Below are 17,009 nucleotides of genomic sequence, written 5' to 3' on the forward strand. Positions count from 1 at the left end.
TCTGCCTCCACATTTACAAATTGAATACAATTTGAATCAAAAATATTTTTCCTGTTAAAATCTTGGAGAGAAATAAATAGATATTCGAGAGTTCGAATTATATTGATACTTTATGAAAATTTAATATTTGATCATTTTGTGTTTAGAAATCTGTATAATAATATTATTACTCTGTTTTCAGTCTATATAAAATAAATAAATGAAATTTAATTTGATTTGAACGAAAAAGATTAAAATATCACAAAATTATTCTATGAATGCCCCAACTCCTCCATCAGAGGGTACTTATCTCACATCAGATATTATTTCACTCACTGATCAAAATAATAGAATCTGACGAAATATTGCAACAAAATATATTTATTTCTTTCATAAAGGATTTTTTTTATTTTATTTTATGTCAGACGATATAAATCGAAAAATCAGAATGTGAAATATTTTCAATTGTTTAATGACCCACATGATCATTCTCCAGTTATATCTCTTAAACTAGTATTGACCCCTGAGAAGAAAAATCAATATAAGAAAGGAACAATTAGAAAGTCAATATATATATGCCGATCGATAATATAACAATGCTGATTTTGAAGCAGAAAAGACAAAAGGGTATTCTTTCAAGACAGCCTAATTTGAGAGGATAATTTTGAAATATCAAAGACCTGTAACTACCATTTTTGTCTAAATTCTTTCTCTAATTATTTTAATTAAGCTCAGGTAATAAAGAAAAATCAAAATTGGAAATGAAATAGGTACCTTGAGTAAATAAATAAATAATGAAAATGGTGGAATGTTCTAAGAAAGAGAAACAGAATCGGTTTAAGTCAAAATTGGCTCTTAAAAATAGAGTAAAGACAAACATTTGATTAGTAAGCAAGAAAATTACGTTTTGTACTGGCTTAGTTGTATAGTTGTACGTACGTGGGTCTCTTAGTGCTATGCAGGTCATGCACGTGCATGGAATAGAATAGCGACCATACACGACTCTGAACAGTGAACAATGACAACCTAAACCTATTGATCTCGTGAAAGGGTAATGGAGAGAAGAGAACAGTGCAGCACACCCCAATAGTTTTGTCTTTAACCATAAGCAAAAGGGTCAAATAGAATAATAATAATGAACAAGTCAGATTTTGAGTTTGGTACAATAAGAGCACCTTCTTTGCTTAATTTTCAATTCAAAAATCAACCCAGAAGATCCGCCAGATTCTTGATGAAATCTGTCGGATCTTGCTTTCCAAACTGTCAGATTTCCTTGGTGGATTTTGTATCTTCTTGACCATGATGTGCTCCCTTTTAAAATGTGCATGCCACCCTCCTTCATCACATCACTTTTTTCATTCTTTCTTCTATTCCTATTCATTTTTCTCTCCCTAGCTTCTTTTTTCCTATTGCTTTTTCACCTCATCATCGAAATTATGGGCATAGCCGCAGAGGCCCCGTTTCATGTTTTGGCTGTTGATGATAGCCTTATTGACAGAATGTTGATTGAGAGGCTCCTCAAAACTTCTTCCTTTCATGGTAAGTTTATTTTTTTTATCTTACTTTTTAATGTTCATAAACTTAATTATAGTGCTTACTTTGAAGGAATCATAATTATGTGGTTTGTTTGGTCTTATATCTTACATTCAGTATTTGAAGGGGCAATTTGGTTTTGCTTAACTTGAAATCTAATTCTTTTATGTTATGTTTTGCAATTACAGTAACAGCCGTGGATTCTGGCAGTAAGGCTTTGAAGCTTCTTGGTTTGGTTGAAGATGAGCAGATAAATGAAGAGCCTCCCTCTATTGCTCTAGAAGCTCATCAGGTTCAATTCTCTTGCAAAATCTCTAAATAGTTATGCATATATATTGTTTATCCTTTTTTTCTTTGATCAAGTTTAAATGATGTATGATCTAATTCCTTTCACTTGTGATTGCAGGATGTAGAAGTAAACCTGATCATAACTGATTACTGTATGCCAGAAATGACTGGCTATGACCTGCTGAGAAAGATCAAGGTAAACTCCTGGGATATTTTGTCTTATAACATGTCTTGTGTTAGTCTTCTTTATATGATGGATCCAGTTTATGTTTCACAAAAATATTTCACTATTTTTTCCTCAATTTAAAAATTTGTGTACATCACAAAACTAAATTTGATTTTTTTTTCTCCCGCTATTCAGTCAAAATTTTGAAATGATGGGATCTGATTTCAGAAATAACATATTTTATATAAATTAATTAAATGAGATATTTGCCAATCTTTCATGAAACAGAATCTTAAACCATTTTTTTGATGGGCATAACAATCTTCAATTGCATGAATCTTTTCCGGTTTGATGCTAGAAAAATAACAGAAAGTTATTGATTTGCAGGAATCCAGATCTCTTAAAGACATACCTGTGGTGATTATGTCCTCAGAAAATGTCCCATCAAGGATCAACAGGTGAGGGGAATCGCCTCTTATTAGCCAAATCTTATTGTAAAGACAATAGTTGTGTCAAATCCTCAAATTATGAGGCACCACATGACTGAACTACAAATCTAACAATAACTCATTTTTGTTTGTATCAGATGCCTAGAAGATGGTGCTGATGAATTCTTTTTGAAACCAGTTCAACTGTCAGATGTAAACAAACTCAGGCCTCATTTGTTGAAATCAAAAGTTAAGGACGAGGAAGACCAACAAATCCATGACAAAGGGATTAATGAAACAGAAGTCATTGCCCCAGATAAAACTATACCAAAAAATATTGTCACAAAAAATGGTTAAGTCTAGTTATAAATTGATGATATACGTAGATGCTCCCTAGAACATTTATTTCTCCTCTGCCTCACCAACTAACTAGTGAGAAGAGTATATGCCAGCTCAATCATATATACTAAAGAAATGTGTTAGTATAGGCCCCTGACAGAAGAATTCCGTTTCAAATTCAATTTTTTTTCTGACAAATATAAATTATTTTAGCTGATATTTCTCTTTCTTTAACGGGTCAAATGCACTACAAGGTTCTTTTTTTCCCTAGTTAATTAGTGGTCTTGCCTTCTTATTTTGAAAGCAATGTACCTATAAAGGCTCTTCTCTCCAGTGATGCAATTGGGCCGGGTAAAAAAGAATGGTTAAATTATACCAAGTCATTATTTACTTATATCAAACCACGCTAAAATGCAAACGAAATAAACCGGATTTTAAAGCAAAACAATGTACCTAGTTGTTTGGTATTTAGCTTTCAAAACCGAACCCTCCTAGGTTCGGGCGATCGTGGCCGTGTCGTTATTAAAGATATAATTATTATATATATATATATGAGAAAAAAAAATATGAAATAAATAGAGATAATAATTAGTTAAAGATAATTCATTTATAACAAATGGTGTCTCTAATAATAATAAATAATAGACTATAGTTATACAATATAAATATCCCAAAAGATAATAACTGATATAGATTATTAGGAATAAGAAATAAAAAGAGAGAAAAGGCAAAACAACTATATATTGGATAGGCTTAGCAACATAACTAGGTTTTTTACTCATCATCATACACTTGTCCTTTGATTAGGACTATCCTATGTTCTATGCCAAAACATTAGTGTACATATAGTGCGACCATAACACCCGAAATATAGCTTAATGTGGCTGGCTATCTTAAAGTACGGGGAAATTTCAAGTTTGATAGAAAGGAATGAAGACTCAAATTCAATAAAATGGAGACATAAAAGAGGAATTCTTAGAAACCCAAGTGCAAGGGTCAAGGAAATGTTGGGAGTTAAGGGATTTACTATACATGACAAACTCTTGATGTATTTTCTCACATGGGTTTTGACACTTAGAGGAAGCAACCATGCTAAACCAACTAAGGAAGATGTAACAAGTCCCACATCGGAGAGGTCTCCTTACCAAGGAGACCTTATAAGGCGGGAGGTTCTCCAACCTCTTGGGCCGGCTTTTGAGGGATGGTTCCCCTTCTTAGCCTTATGCTTGTTACAATTGGTGCTTTCATTGAGAGTCAGCCAAATCGAGAAGGGCTACCCACGGAGGGTTCTGACCATCGGAGGGTTCTGACCGACAAAAGGCCGAGTGAAGTGTCGATGAGTGAAGTACCGTGGAGTGCAGCCATCGAGGACGCTGGCTTTCGAAGGGGGGTAGTAATGTAACAAGTCCCACATCGAGGAGGTCTCCTTACTAAGGAGGCCTTATAAGGCGGGAGGTTCTCCAACCTTTTGGGCCGGCTTTTGAGGGATGGTTCCCCTCCTTAGCCTTATGCTTGTTACAATTGGTGCTTTCATTGAGAGCCAGCCAAATCGAGAAGGGCTACCCACGGAGGGTTCTGACTGGCAAAAGGCCGAGTGAAGTGCCGGTGAGTGAAGTACCGTGGAGTGCAACCATCGAGGACGCTGGCTTTCGAAGGGGGTAGTAATGTAACAAGTCCCACATCGGGGAGGTCTCCTTACCAAGGAGGTCTTATAAGGCGGGAGGTTCTCCAACCTCTTGGGCCGGCTTTTGAGGGATGGTTCCCCTCCTTAGCCTTATGCTCCTCAAAAGCCGGCCCAAGAGGTTGGAGAACCTCCCGCCTTATAAGTCTCCGTGGTAAGGAGACCTCCCCGATGTGGGACTTGTTACATTACTACCCCCTTCGAAAGCCAGCGTCCTCGATGGCTGCACTCCACGCACTACAAGAAAAATGTAAATTTCTGACGGAAATATAAATCCATCAGAAATTTCCAACAAAAACTTTTCGACGGAAAATTCCGTCGGAAATTTCCATCGGAAATCTTATTTTTAATTTATATTTTTAATTTCTTTTTTTAATTTCTTATTTTTAATTTATTATTTTTAATTTCTTATATATATTTGTAGTATTAAAAATTTTATATATCTTTTAAAGGTATAAATATATATTATAATTATTTATTACAAGTTTTCTATATCTACGATTAGTATTAAAGATGAAAATAAATTAGGTTATACTATATTTTATTATAATTTACTTGGTTTGAACCTAACTTTCTTTAAAAATATATATTTTAAGTGTGACTTATTTATCTATCATAGATAATTTTTAAATATTTGGGTAGAACTACATTCATATAGACTTATTTTATAATAATTTAACACTATTAAAAATATAAAAATCTATATGTTAAATTTATAAAAATAAAGTTTAATTTATTTATGATATAAATATGTTTTTAATATCTAATATATATTTTTAGATGATAATTTATTTTAAAATATATCTTATAATAACAATTCTAAATGGAATATAAATCTTATGATTTTTCTTATTTTGATTTTTTTAATCAATGTATACAATTTTACTATTTTGATTTTTTCAATCAACGTATACAATAAATAAAAAGCACAAAAGAAAAACATGCATGCTACAAATTTTATTTTATCAAAAAAAATTTTGTTTTAATATATTACATTATATATGTGAATATTAAGACATATATATATATATATACATATATATATTATAATTAAACTTTTTTTAAAAATTAATTCATTATTAAGAAATTTTTTTTATCACATGAGAATTAATTTCCTTCAAAAATTTGACAGATATCAAATAAATAAACATTTTTTCTGAATCTATATATTTATTTTATTAGAATATATTTTTTATTTTTTAAAATATATTATTTTTTTAGATAAAAAATTATGTATATGTCAAATAGTAGTGAGGGCAAGTGCCTCACTATTCCAAACGTGCAGCTGTCGCTGTATATATATGTATGTGTGTGTATATATATATATATAATATAAGGGGTTATAATTATACCGGTGTAACTTTTACTAAGTATTATGCCGCTCTATAACTTTATATTAAATGTGAATTTTGTAAATCCAACCGTTAAATTGAAAGTTCATATCACTTTATACGTGTATATCAAATTTTGTTAAAATTGAACAACAACTGGAAGATAATCCAAGTGTTCATATTTTAGTGTATTTTGAAATGAATATATTACATCAATTTTGTTTTATAAAAATGAAGTATCAAATCATCTTGGATTAATATAAAGTTTTGTATATATAATCTATAAGAGATATGAACTTTCAATCTAACAGTTAGATTTACCAAATTCACATTTAATATAAAGTTATTGAGCGGTGTAATACATTGTAAAAGTCGCATTTAATATATATATATATATATATATATATATATATATATATGAGGGGGGTTATAATTACAATGGTATAAATTTTACTAAGTGTTACACCGCTCAATAACTTTATATTAAATGTAAATTTTGTAAATTCAACCGTTAAATTGAAAATTTTTTACTCTTAAATCATATATATATATATATAGACACACACACACACACACACACACACACACACACACATATATATATATATATATATACATGAGGGGAGCTATAATTACAATGGTATAAATTTTACTAAGTGTTACACCGCTCAATAACTTTATATTAAATGTGAATTTTGTAAATTCAACCGTTAAATTGAAAATCTTTTACTCTTAAATCATATATACAAAATGTTATATTAATCGAAGATGATTTTTTATAAAACAAAATTAAATCTGTCAAAAAATTTATATTTTTGATGAGAAAATTTTTGTAAGAAAAGTTATATTATTGATAGAATATTTCAGACAAATTTATATTTGTCGAAAATGTAAGAACTGGTTTTAAATTTGATATGAAAATATTATGATATAATTAGATAAGATTTTAAGTTAGTATTTTATTAATGGTTGATAATTAAAAAATAAAACATGGATAAATACATTATTTGAATTTTATATGTTTGATTTAAGATAACTTACAAAATAACTCTTGGTAAAGTTATTCCGCTCAATAACTCATGGTGTGTTGAATTTCATCGATCCAATTAATTGTTAAATTAAAAGTTATTAAATTTTACTAATAATTAATATAAAAAATTAATTAGTTTTGGAATAAATTATTTGCTAATTAACAATATAATTGAAATATTAATTATTTTAAATTATTTAACTAAAATCTTATTGACAATTTACTATATATCTTAATATTTTTGTATAACTAATATCTGGTTTTAAATTTGATATGAAAATATTATATATAATTAGATAAAATTTTAAGTTAGTATTTTATTAATAGTTGATAATTAGAAAAAACAAATAAGGATAAATACATTTTTTAAATTTTATATGTTTGATTTAAGGTAAATAAATATATTAAATTAATTAATAATTTTTTTAAAATATTAAAATTTAATTTATAAGTATGTAATAAATAAATATTTATAATTTTATAAATTATATTATCATTATAAATTATAAAATTAAATAATTTAAATTATAATTTTAAATAAAAATAAGTAGATGTTAATTATAAAAGTAAGTACATATAAATAAAGAATAATTAAATATATTATTATTATTATTATTCGTAATATAAAATTATTATATATTATTATTATAGTACAAATATGAGATTGTATATTTGAAGATGACTTAAATGAATTAATTTGTACAAGTTATACTGACAACAAACATAGACATTTCGGTAGCTTACTCATCAGAACTTCACAGTTAAGCGTGCTTGACCTGGAGTAGTACTGGGATGGGTGACCTTCTAGGAAGTCTCCCAGAAATTGCACAAGTAAGAATAAAACACGCTAAACAGTGAAATATTGTGAAATAGAACCCTTGAGAGGCCAAATATGAGAGTTGTTACATTAATAAATTTATTAAAATTAAAAACAAATTATAATTTCTGACGGATTTTTTCGTCGGAAAATTTGACAGCAATTTCCGATGGATTTTTCTGTCGAAAATTTTGACAGCAATTTTCGACAGATTTTTCTGTCGGAAATTTCCGACGGAATTTTCTGACGGAATTTTCTGTCGGAAAAATTATTTCCGACGGATTTTTTTTTCCGACGCCACTTTTTTCGACGGATTGAAATCCGTCGTAAATCCGTCGGAAAAAGCAAAATCCGTCGGAAATTTACCTATTTCCGTCGAAAATCAGCATTTTTCTTGTAGTAACGGTACTTCACTCATCGGCACTTCACTCGGCCTTTTGCCGGTCAGAACCCTCCGATGGTCAGAACCCTCCGTGGGTAGCCCTTCTCGATTTGGCTAGCTCTCAATGAAAGCACCAATTGTAACAAGCATAAGGCTAAGAAGGGGAACCATCCCTCAAAAGCCGGCCCAAGAGGTTGGAGAACCTCCCGCCTTATAAGGTCTCCTTGGTAAGGAGACCTCCTCGATGTGGGACTTGTTACAAAAGATTTGGCAAGGATTTTTCGAGTGAAGAATTTAATAAGGTTAAACTGAATTATATATGTTCATTATGGAAATTATGTTGAAGTCTAGAAGGTTCAATGATTACAAGTTTCCATACCATTTTCTTGTCTCAAGGTTCATGAATTATTTCAATGTGGATGTGTCAAATGAAGTGAATGACTTCACTATACATATCCATGAACTAAGAGAGGAAAACGTGAAAAAGATGGATATGATTAAAATTGAACATGGCTGAATCATGAAAGATGAAGAGCAAGAGGAACAACCTCAAAAAGATGAAGAATACGTAGAAAAAGAAAAGGAAGAGGAAACAGAAGTAGACTCACTAACCAAAAGAGATTTTTAATCTCTTTGTTAGTTTATGAATTATCAAATAGTAAAAACTTATTTGATTGGTAGAAAGAATGGGGAGGCAAATTTATAATGATAGGCTTAGTTGAGAGGAAAACTAGCTTAGAGGAATAGTTGGAATAGATTTGAGTAGTGGAAATAACTTACTAGTTGCTTGGTTAAAAATGTTGGGTACATGGCCTATTTATAGGCCTCAACACACCACCATTCATGTTTTATGTAGAAGATTCTAGAGATATCTATTCTAGAGTTTTCTATCTATATGTAATTATCTACATAATTCTAGAATTTGTATCATTTAGTAGTTACTAGCATATACACTACAAGAAAAATCAAGATTATCTACAGAAAAATCCATAGATAAGCATGAAAATCCGTAGATAAGTATCAATTTTACGGATTATCTACGAAAAAAATCCATAGGTAATAAGGTCGTAGATAACGTTATCTGCGAGAAATTTCGTAGGTAACGTTATCTACGGAATTTTCCGTAGATAACCCACGAAAGTTGTTATCTACGGATTTTATCCGTAGATAATCTTCAAAAAAAAATTGTTTAATTTTAATAAATTTATTAATGTAACAACCCTCATATTTGGCCTCTCAATGATGTTATTTTATTACACTTCACTTTTCAACGTGTTTTGTCCTTGCTGCACGTTTTCTGGGAAACTTCCCAGAAGGTCACTCATCCCTAAATTACTCCAAGTCAAGCACGCTTAATTGTGAAGTTCTGATGAAATAAGCTACCAAAAAGCAAATGCATGTTATCAGTATAAGTAGTACAAATTATATCATTTAAGTCATCCTCAACTATACAATCTCATAGTTATAATATTTTTGGATCCCTCTTATTTTGGTATGTCCAGACCGCTATAAAAATATAAAAATATATATAATAATTATATTACTAATAATAATTATTATAATATTTAATTAATCTTTATTTATATATATATACTTACTTGTATAATTAAAAATCTACTTATTTCTATTTAAAATTAATATTATGATACAATTTAAATTATATATATATATATATATATATATATTCATCTTAAATCTAAGATATAAAATTCAAGAAATTTATTTATTCTTGTTTTATTTTCTAATTATCAACCATTAATAAAATACTAATTTAAAATCTTATCTAATTATATCATAATATTTTCATATCAAATTTAAAACCATATATTAGTATGTTATTTTTTATCATTAATTTATAAAAATAAAAAATTTCAAATGACAATTTTTAATAATATTTATTTTTTACCAAATATTCTTTACATCACATAGAGCATAAAAAAAATTTTCCTATATCCCGCCAAGGTTATCTACGAAAAATCCGTAGATAACCCACGAAAGTTGTTATCTACGGAATTTTTCGTAGGTAACGTTACTTACAAAATTTTCTGTAGATAACCCACGAAAGTTATTATCTACAGAAATTTTCGTAGATAACCCACGAAAGTTGTTATCTACGAAATTTTTCGTAGATAACATTAGCTATGAAATTTTTTGTAGATAACAACTTTCGTGGATTTTCTACGAAAAATTCCATAGATAACAACTTTCGTGGGTTATCTACAAAAAATTCCATACATAACAACTTTCGTGAGTTATCTACAGAAAATTCCGTAGGTAACATTACCTACGGAAAATTCCGTAGATAACAACTTTCGTGGGTCATTGTTATTGCTTATTTATTGTCGCAGTAGATTGTAGTAGGGCCATCTTGTTGTTCTCCCATTTCTACAAGTATTCTTCGTAGCCAAATTGCTTGACTTGTAGCTTCAATTGTTGCAACATATTCTACCTCTGTGGTTGGTCGTGCAACTGTTGCTTGTTTTTTTGATACCCAAGAAAATATTCCTGATCCGTGATATGACATAACTAGAGGTGCTCTTCATGTCATATACCGATCCTTCCCAATCATTGTCAGTGTATCCGAGCAAACTTGAGTTGGTCATTGTTTTATACCAAATACCAAACTCCTTTGTACCTTGTAGATATCTTAGAATTCTTTTAGCTGCTCCAAAGTGAATTTGGCTTGGGCTTTGCATAAACCTTGATAAAAGACTCACAGCATACATTATGTGGTCGTGTGGTTGTTAAATATAGTAAGCTTCCAACCAGGCTTCTGTAGCGAGATGCATCAGCATCTAGTGCTCCATCATCTTTTTGTAGCTTCTCCTTTGTCACAAGCGAAGTAGTGACAGTCTTGGAACCACTCATCTTGAACTTCTTCAAGAGAGCTTCAATGTATTTCTTTTGACAGATGAATATCCCTTTCTTCTTTTGACTTACCTCAATACCAAGGAAGTAGTTCATTAAGCCAAGGTCTGTCATTTCAAATGTCTTCATCATGTCTTCTTTGAATTCTGTCATCATCTTCATATTGTTCCTTGTGTAGATAAGATCATCTACATACAAGGAGACAATGAGAGTGTCATACTGACCTTGGGTCTTGATGTATAGTGTTAGCTCACTCCTACTCCTCCTAAATCCATGGTCGGTGAAGTATTGATCTATTCTACTATACCATGCCCGAGGAGCTTACTTCAAACCATATAATAAAGCTTTTCTAAGCCTTAGTACTTTGTCTTCATTTCCCTTGTTTATGAAACCTTGTGGTTGCCCTACATAGATCACTTCTTGTAGTACTCCATTGAGAAAAGCAGACTTAACATCTAGTCGGTAGATATTCCAGCCTTTTTATGCTGCAAGAGCTATTAGAGCTCTAATTGTATCTAGGCGTGCTACTGGGGCAAATGTCTCATTGTAGTCGACTTCAGGTTGTTGTGAATACCCCTTAGCTACCAACCTTGCCTTGTGCTTTTGTATGGTGTCGTCCGGATTGAGCTTTGTCTTATAAACCCATTTTACCCCGATGATATCTTTGTCTTTTGGATAGTCTACTAGATCCCATGTGTTATTTTTTTCAATCATTTTTATCTCTTCTTCCATAGCCTTAACCCATACTTGTTGCTTTGACGCTGCTTCAAAGCTTTCAGGTTCAAGTATGGCCAAGTTGCAGGTTTCATATATATCCACCAAGGATCTAACTCGTCTTGGAGTAGACTTTGGTGATGGCCAAGTCTAGAATTAGGTATCATCTAGTAGTTACTAGCATATACTTATGTATTTTTCTAGAATAATCTAGCTTATTCTAGAAGTTTGTATCACATTTTAACACTCTTGTACTACAAAAGATGGATGTTTTGTTGCATCTCAACCATGAGAATGCAAATAAGGTGCATAACTCTTTGGATGATCTGAATAAAAGGATGGTGAATGTTGAAGCAAGACTTGGGTTAGGGTGAGTTCATGAATGTTGATCCTTAGAAGACTTAAGAATAGGAGATAATATTTGAAGTAGTCTTATTTTGATTCTTATATGTTATGGGTTTATGTTGAACAAAAAACGAACATATGTTTCTAATATTACAATTTTGATGACAAAACAATGACCTTTAGAGACTAATATTTGTGTAGGTCATTATAGGATACATGCGTTCAACGATACACTAGGAATAAAGAGCAAACATATTTTTATAATAAACATTTTCTACAATCATGTAAAAATGAACAAGTGTAAGGCTTAATAACTTAGGATAGTCAATGCCTTTATCTAGCATCCAATGCACTAAGAAGAGTGTTTGCGTCTTTTAAGTTTTCACTAGTCCAATACTTGTTGGACGTCTTCGTACCTTATAGTAAGCTTTCAAATGTTCAGAAAATGTATTGCAATAAGCATTTTGATATTTGGTATGCGTTATAAGGGTTATTATACTTTATTTCGTTATTTGTGTACGTGTGCAGAATGGTATGATGAGTTAGGCCAACACTGTAAAAAAAAAAAAAGTCAAGCTACAAACAAAATTTTCAGGACCTAATTAATCAATAAGCTTAGACTTTGTCTTTTCCTCACTTTTTTTCTAATCATGTATATGGTTTTATAAAGACCTGAAGCTCTAAACAAGTATGAAGAACTTTCTTGTAGGTCAAGCGCTTTTTCTCTCCTTCTCTTTCTTTATAAAGATAGACTGTTATTTATTGCTTTGCGTGTCAAGTGGGAGATTGGATCCAAAATTACGAAAGGATTATGATCTATCTAGTATAGTATGATCGATCAAGTCATTCAGTAAAGTCTCTTAGCTAGGTCTTTACTTTAAATAACCAAATGTCAAAGGTACTCACCAATGGATACATATCTAAATCCTATAAATACAATAAAACTTGAAAAGAAATAGTCAGACATTGTGATTATTGTAAAATTGCTTTAGTTATGCGCAAACTTTGTGAAAGTTCTCTAAGTCTTGTAACCATCATCTAGTGAACGATTAGTTAGGAAGTTTTAAGTTAGAAACCCTTTTCTTAGTAAGTCACCTTCTTTGAGTGTATCGATTACTAATGTAATCAATTGCATCACGGGATAATGTGTTACATAGTGATAATTTATTTCTTGGCCAAAATAGTTACTCTAATGTAATTGATTACATGAGATATAATTGGTTAAATGTGTAAGTCAAAAATCATATTTCATTTATAAACCCTAAACCTTGAATTACATGAAAAATGTAACCAGTTACATGAGTATAAGAAATGAGCTTAGAATGAACACCTTCCATTGTAAATGATTACAAGTCAGGATAATCAATTACATGTATGCTAAAACAAGTGCAAAAGTCAACTTCTTAGGTTCAACATCTAACATTGTAGAGGTCAATACGGTCCATGGAGAATGAGGAACAAGTTGTTAATCATCCACCTCTGGTGCCTTACAAATTCAAAGGCAAAATACACCTATACAAGTAGCTACTATGTACATGTACTATACAATGTATATACAATGAAAGCTAAAAGACTAATAAGAGGAATCATACTCAATATTCATGAAGAGCATAAATTTAAGAAGCACCTCCTTTGTAGAAGCCTCCTTGAGCTTCCTAACTATGGACCTAGTTAAAGGCCCAATAGTCTTTATGTGTGCACTCTCCTTGGATAGTCCTCCATCACCAAAGCTTAGAATAAGTTTAAGATCATGGATAGTCTTCCTAAGATTTGGGAACCTAAAGCCATAGTCATATCAAAAGCATGTGATATAAAGATCCTTACTCTTGACGAGCTTTTGGGAGCTTTGAGAGTTCATGAAGTTCTCCTGAACGATAGAGACCAACTTAAGGCAAATAAGTCTATTGCATTAAAAAGCGATGAAACTAATAGAAAAAAAGAAAGCTCTAAAGGTTGAATCTGAGCAGCAACTTAGATGAAGGCTCTAAGAACTCAACAGATGATGAAATATCTCTCATGTCTAAAAAGTTTAAGATCATGATAAAAAAAATGAAGACTAAGGATCTTTCATAGAAAGAAAGACAAATTCAAAAGACCTACTCAAGATAACAACAATAAGGAGGTCACTTGTTATGAGTTCAAGAAGCTTGGACACATGAAAGCTAAATTCTCTACACTCAAAAAGCGATAGACTAGCAAGAAGGAAGCTGAGAAAAGTCTAATGGCTAAATGGGAAGATCTGGACAAAAGTAGTAGTAATTCAGATGTGGAGAAAGCTAACATCTACATTATAATGGATGCAAAAACTTATATAGACGATACAAATATAAAGGTAAAATCTAACTCCAATTTTTGTACTTTTGATGATTTTCATGTGGAAAGGATGTCCTATGTAACTCTTTTGGTATACTTTCACGTGATCTCTCTCAAGTACAAAAGAACAGAGAAAAATGTAATGTCTCACAAAAAGAAAATGATGCACTCAAGAAAGATATGTTAGATGATACTAGAGAGATTCAAACTCTCAAACGAGAAATCATTAGCAATGTTCCTCTTGAGATCACAATTTTATAGGCTGAAAACATACAACTCATAAAGGATCTTGCTAACTTTGTAGATGGATCATCAAAAATGAACATGCTTTTAAAACATAGAAAACTTCCATCTAACAAAGGTGTTCTCAGGTTTGATTATGAATCTAGAACATGACACTTCAAATCTAAGACTAATTTTGTAAAATATGTGGAAAAGGAGGACATCATCCAAGAAAATGCAAAAATAAATAAAAGGACAACTCTAAGGTTGTGGGTGGTAACAAGAAAGGACAAAAAAAGATTACAGTACCAAAATATTAGATAATTTCTATTTTAGATATCCTTAGTGGGAAAAATGAAGGGTTCACACTAGTACCTGGGTAATTTCAATCTCATGAAGGATCAGTCTTATTTGGAGGCAATAGAAAAGGAAAAATAAGAGGTATAGGTAAGATTGATAAAAATTCTATACCTATTTTTCATAATGTTTTATATGTTGAAGCTTTAAAGTACAATGCGTTTAGCATAAGTCAATTTTGTAATAGTGGATATATTGTGACCTTTGACAAAGATGCATGCATAGTCAAGCATGATGATGAACTTGTGCTTTTTATTGCCTATAGGAAGAATAATCTCTATGTGATTAATCTAGAAAATTTGGCTAATTGAATCTAGAGAAGAGGAAAGATGGATATGGCATAAAAAGGTAGGATATGTCAATTTGAAACATATTTCAAAATTATGCAAAAATATTTTAGTAAAAGGATTACCTAGCATTTCTTGGAAAACTCAACTTCTCTATGAAGCCTGTCAGAAAGCGAAACAAATTAAAACTTTTTTTAAACCTAAAAAGATTGTTTTCACTTCTAGACCTCTAGAACTATTACATATGGATTTACTTGGTCCAACCAAAACTTTAAGCCTAGGTGGTATGAAGTATGGACTTGTTATTATTGGTGACTATTCTAGATATGCATGGGTATACTTCCTAGCCAACAAACACGAGTCTTTCAAAATCTTTGAGTTATTATGTGAAAGAGTTCAAAATGAAAAAGGATTTTGCATATCTTCCATTAGAAGTGATCATGGAACCAAGTTTGAAAATTATAATTTTAAAATGTTTTATGAAAATAATGGTGTGTTTGACAACTTTTGTTCACCATGAACACCTCAACAAAATTGGATATTTGAAAGAAAGAATCCCACCTTACAAGAAATAGCAAGAAGCAGTTAATACTACTTGTTATATTCAAACCAAAATATTGATAAACCTTTGTTAAATAATACTCCTTATGAATTATGGAAAGGAAAAAGACCTTAAGAGTTGATTTTACCATATACTATTTTTAAAATTATACAAAACCGTAATATTTTAGTCTAATTTTATTAGCTTGACCTTTCCTAACTAATTTTATTATAACTTGAGTTCTAGACCTTTTTTTGGATGATTATAGCATAATTTGAAAGCTAACATCTAAGTATATAACTATTATGAAGACATCAAAAGCTAGTTTGCATTTAAAAGGATGCATGGGTGTACTTCTATAAAATAAGCATTGACGAACACTGGTGTGCTTTATTAAGCACGGTGCCCTCAACTTTGACCATGCAGGAACATGATTTCTTAAGCACGATTGTGGTGCCTCTTACATATGCTTTGACAAACATGCTTCCTTTACGCATGACCATGCTTATAAGTCCAAAGCCACGAAATCGCATTGTGTCTAACTAATTCGCACACAATTTTCACTCTTTTTATCTATTTTGCATCAAATCATAAAATTATCTAATACTCATATAATCATCCCAAAATTAAACATTATACTCCAATAATGTTTTTGAATTGAAACAAATTACACTAATCCCCCAAATTATGCATATAACCTTAACCCTCAAAATACAAGGCAATTCAATTCATCACAAGATCAATTTAGCCATGCAATTTCATCATCATTACTCACAATTTTACAACAACAATAATTATATAGTAACATCCACTACAAATCATTCACATAAGCATAAATTAACAACCTAAGAGGCTTAGGGGTTGCCTCCTTACTCTTATTCCTCTTATGTACCCATAGATGTAACTATTTGACTCCTCTATTTCCTTGAGGGATGATTCTCCAGCAGCACTATGTGCTATATATAGTTCCTTCTGCTACCCCCGCACTCCCCCCAATGACCTCATTTAAGTTTTCCTTTACAAGTGCTCTTAGGGTTTCAAAAAATGCGTAAGGAAAACCTAATCCCCTGCTAGTTTTATTTTTAAAGTCTTCAAGTTGCGTCTAAATTCCAATAAAAACTTTCTTCCCTTCCTCACCTCCTTTCTTCTTTATTTAAGGCTTAAATATGTTTTTAATCTCTCAAATTTTAGTTAAATTTGTTTTTAGTCTCTCAAATTTAAAACCTATTTTTTTAGTCCGTATAATTAAAAAAATGTTTTAGTCATTATACTCAATTTTGTTAAGGAATCTTTCAAATATTGTCACATAAAATCTACCTAATAGTGTCCCTCTTAATGAAAATATCACATTAAACCTAGATGATACTATGTAACTATCTCAATTTGTC

At 30.9% G+C, this 17,009-nt stretch overlaps 2 protein-coding genes across 2 annotated transcripts; one reads left to right on the forward strand and one right to left on the reverse strand.

The window, feature by feature from the left end:
• Positions 1 to 1,126: 1,126 nt before the first annotated feature.
• LOC109809277 (two-component response regulator ORR3) lies at positions 1,127 to 2,952 on the forward strand. Its single transcript, XM_020372533.3, has 5 exons — positions 1,127 to 1,518; positions 1,701 to 1,804; positions 1,919 to 1,996; positions 2,354 to 2,424; positions 2,553 to 2,952. The coding sequence occupies exons 1-5, from the start codon at positions 1,299 to 1,301 to the stop codon at positions 2,749 to 2,751; spliced, it is 672 nt and encodes a 223-aa protein (XP_020228122.2). The 5' UTR covers positions 1,127 to 1,298; the 3' UTR covers positions 2,752 to 2,952.
• A 7,680-nt stretch (positions 2,953 to 10,632) lies between these two features.
• LOC109806965 (putative mitochondrial protein AtMg00810) lies at positions 10,633 to 11,004 on the reverse strand. Its single transcript, XM_020369495.2, has one exon. It carries the CDS (start codon positions 11,002 to 11,004, stop codon positions 10,633 to 10,635), a length of 372 nt encoding a protein of 123 aa, XP_020225084.2.
• Positions 11,005 to 17,009: the final 6,005 nt, after the last annotated feature.

Source organism: Cajanus cajan, chromosome 10 (assembly GCF_000230855.2).
Source record: "Cajanus cajan strain Asha chromosome 10, NIPB_CcT2T_4, whole genome shotgun sequence".
NCBI classification, from domain to species: domain Eukaryota; kingdom Viridiplantae; phylum Streptophyta; class Magnoliopsida; order Fabales; family Fabaceae; genus Cajanus; species Cajanus cajan.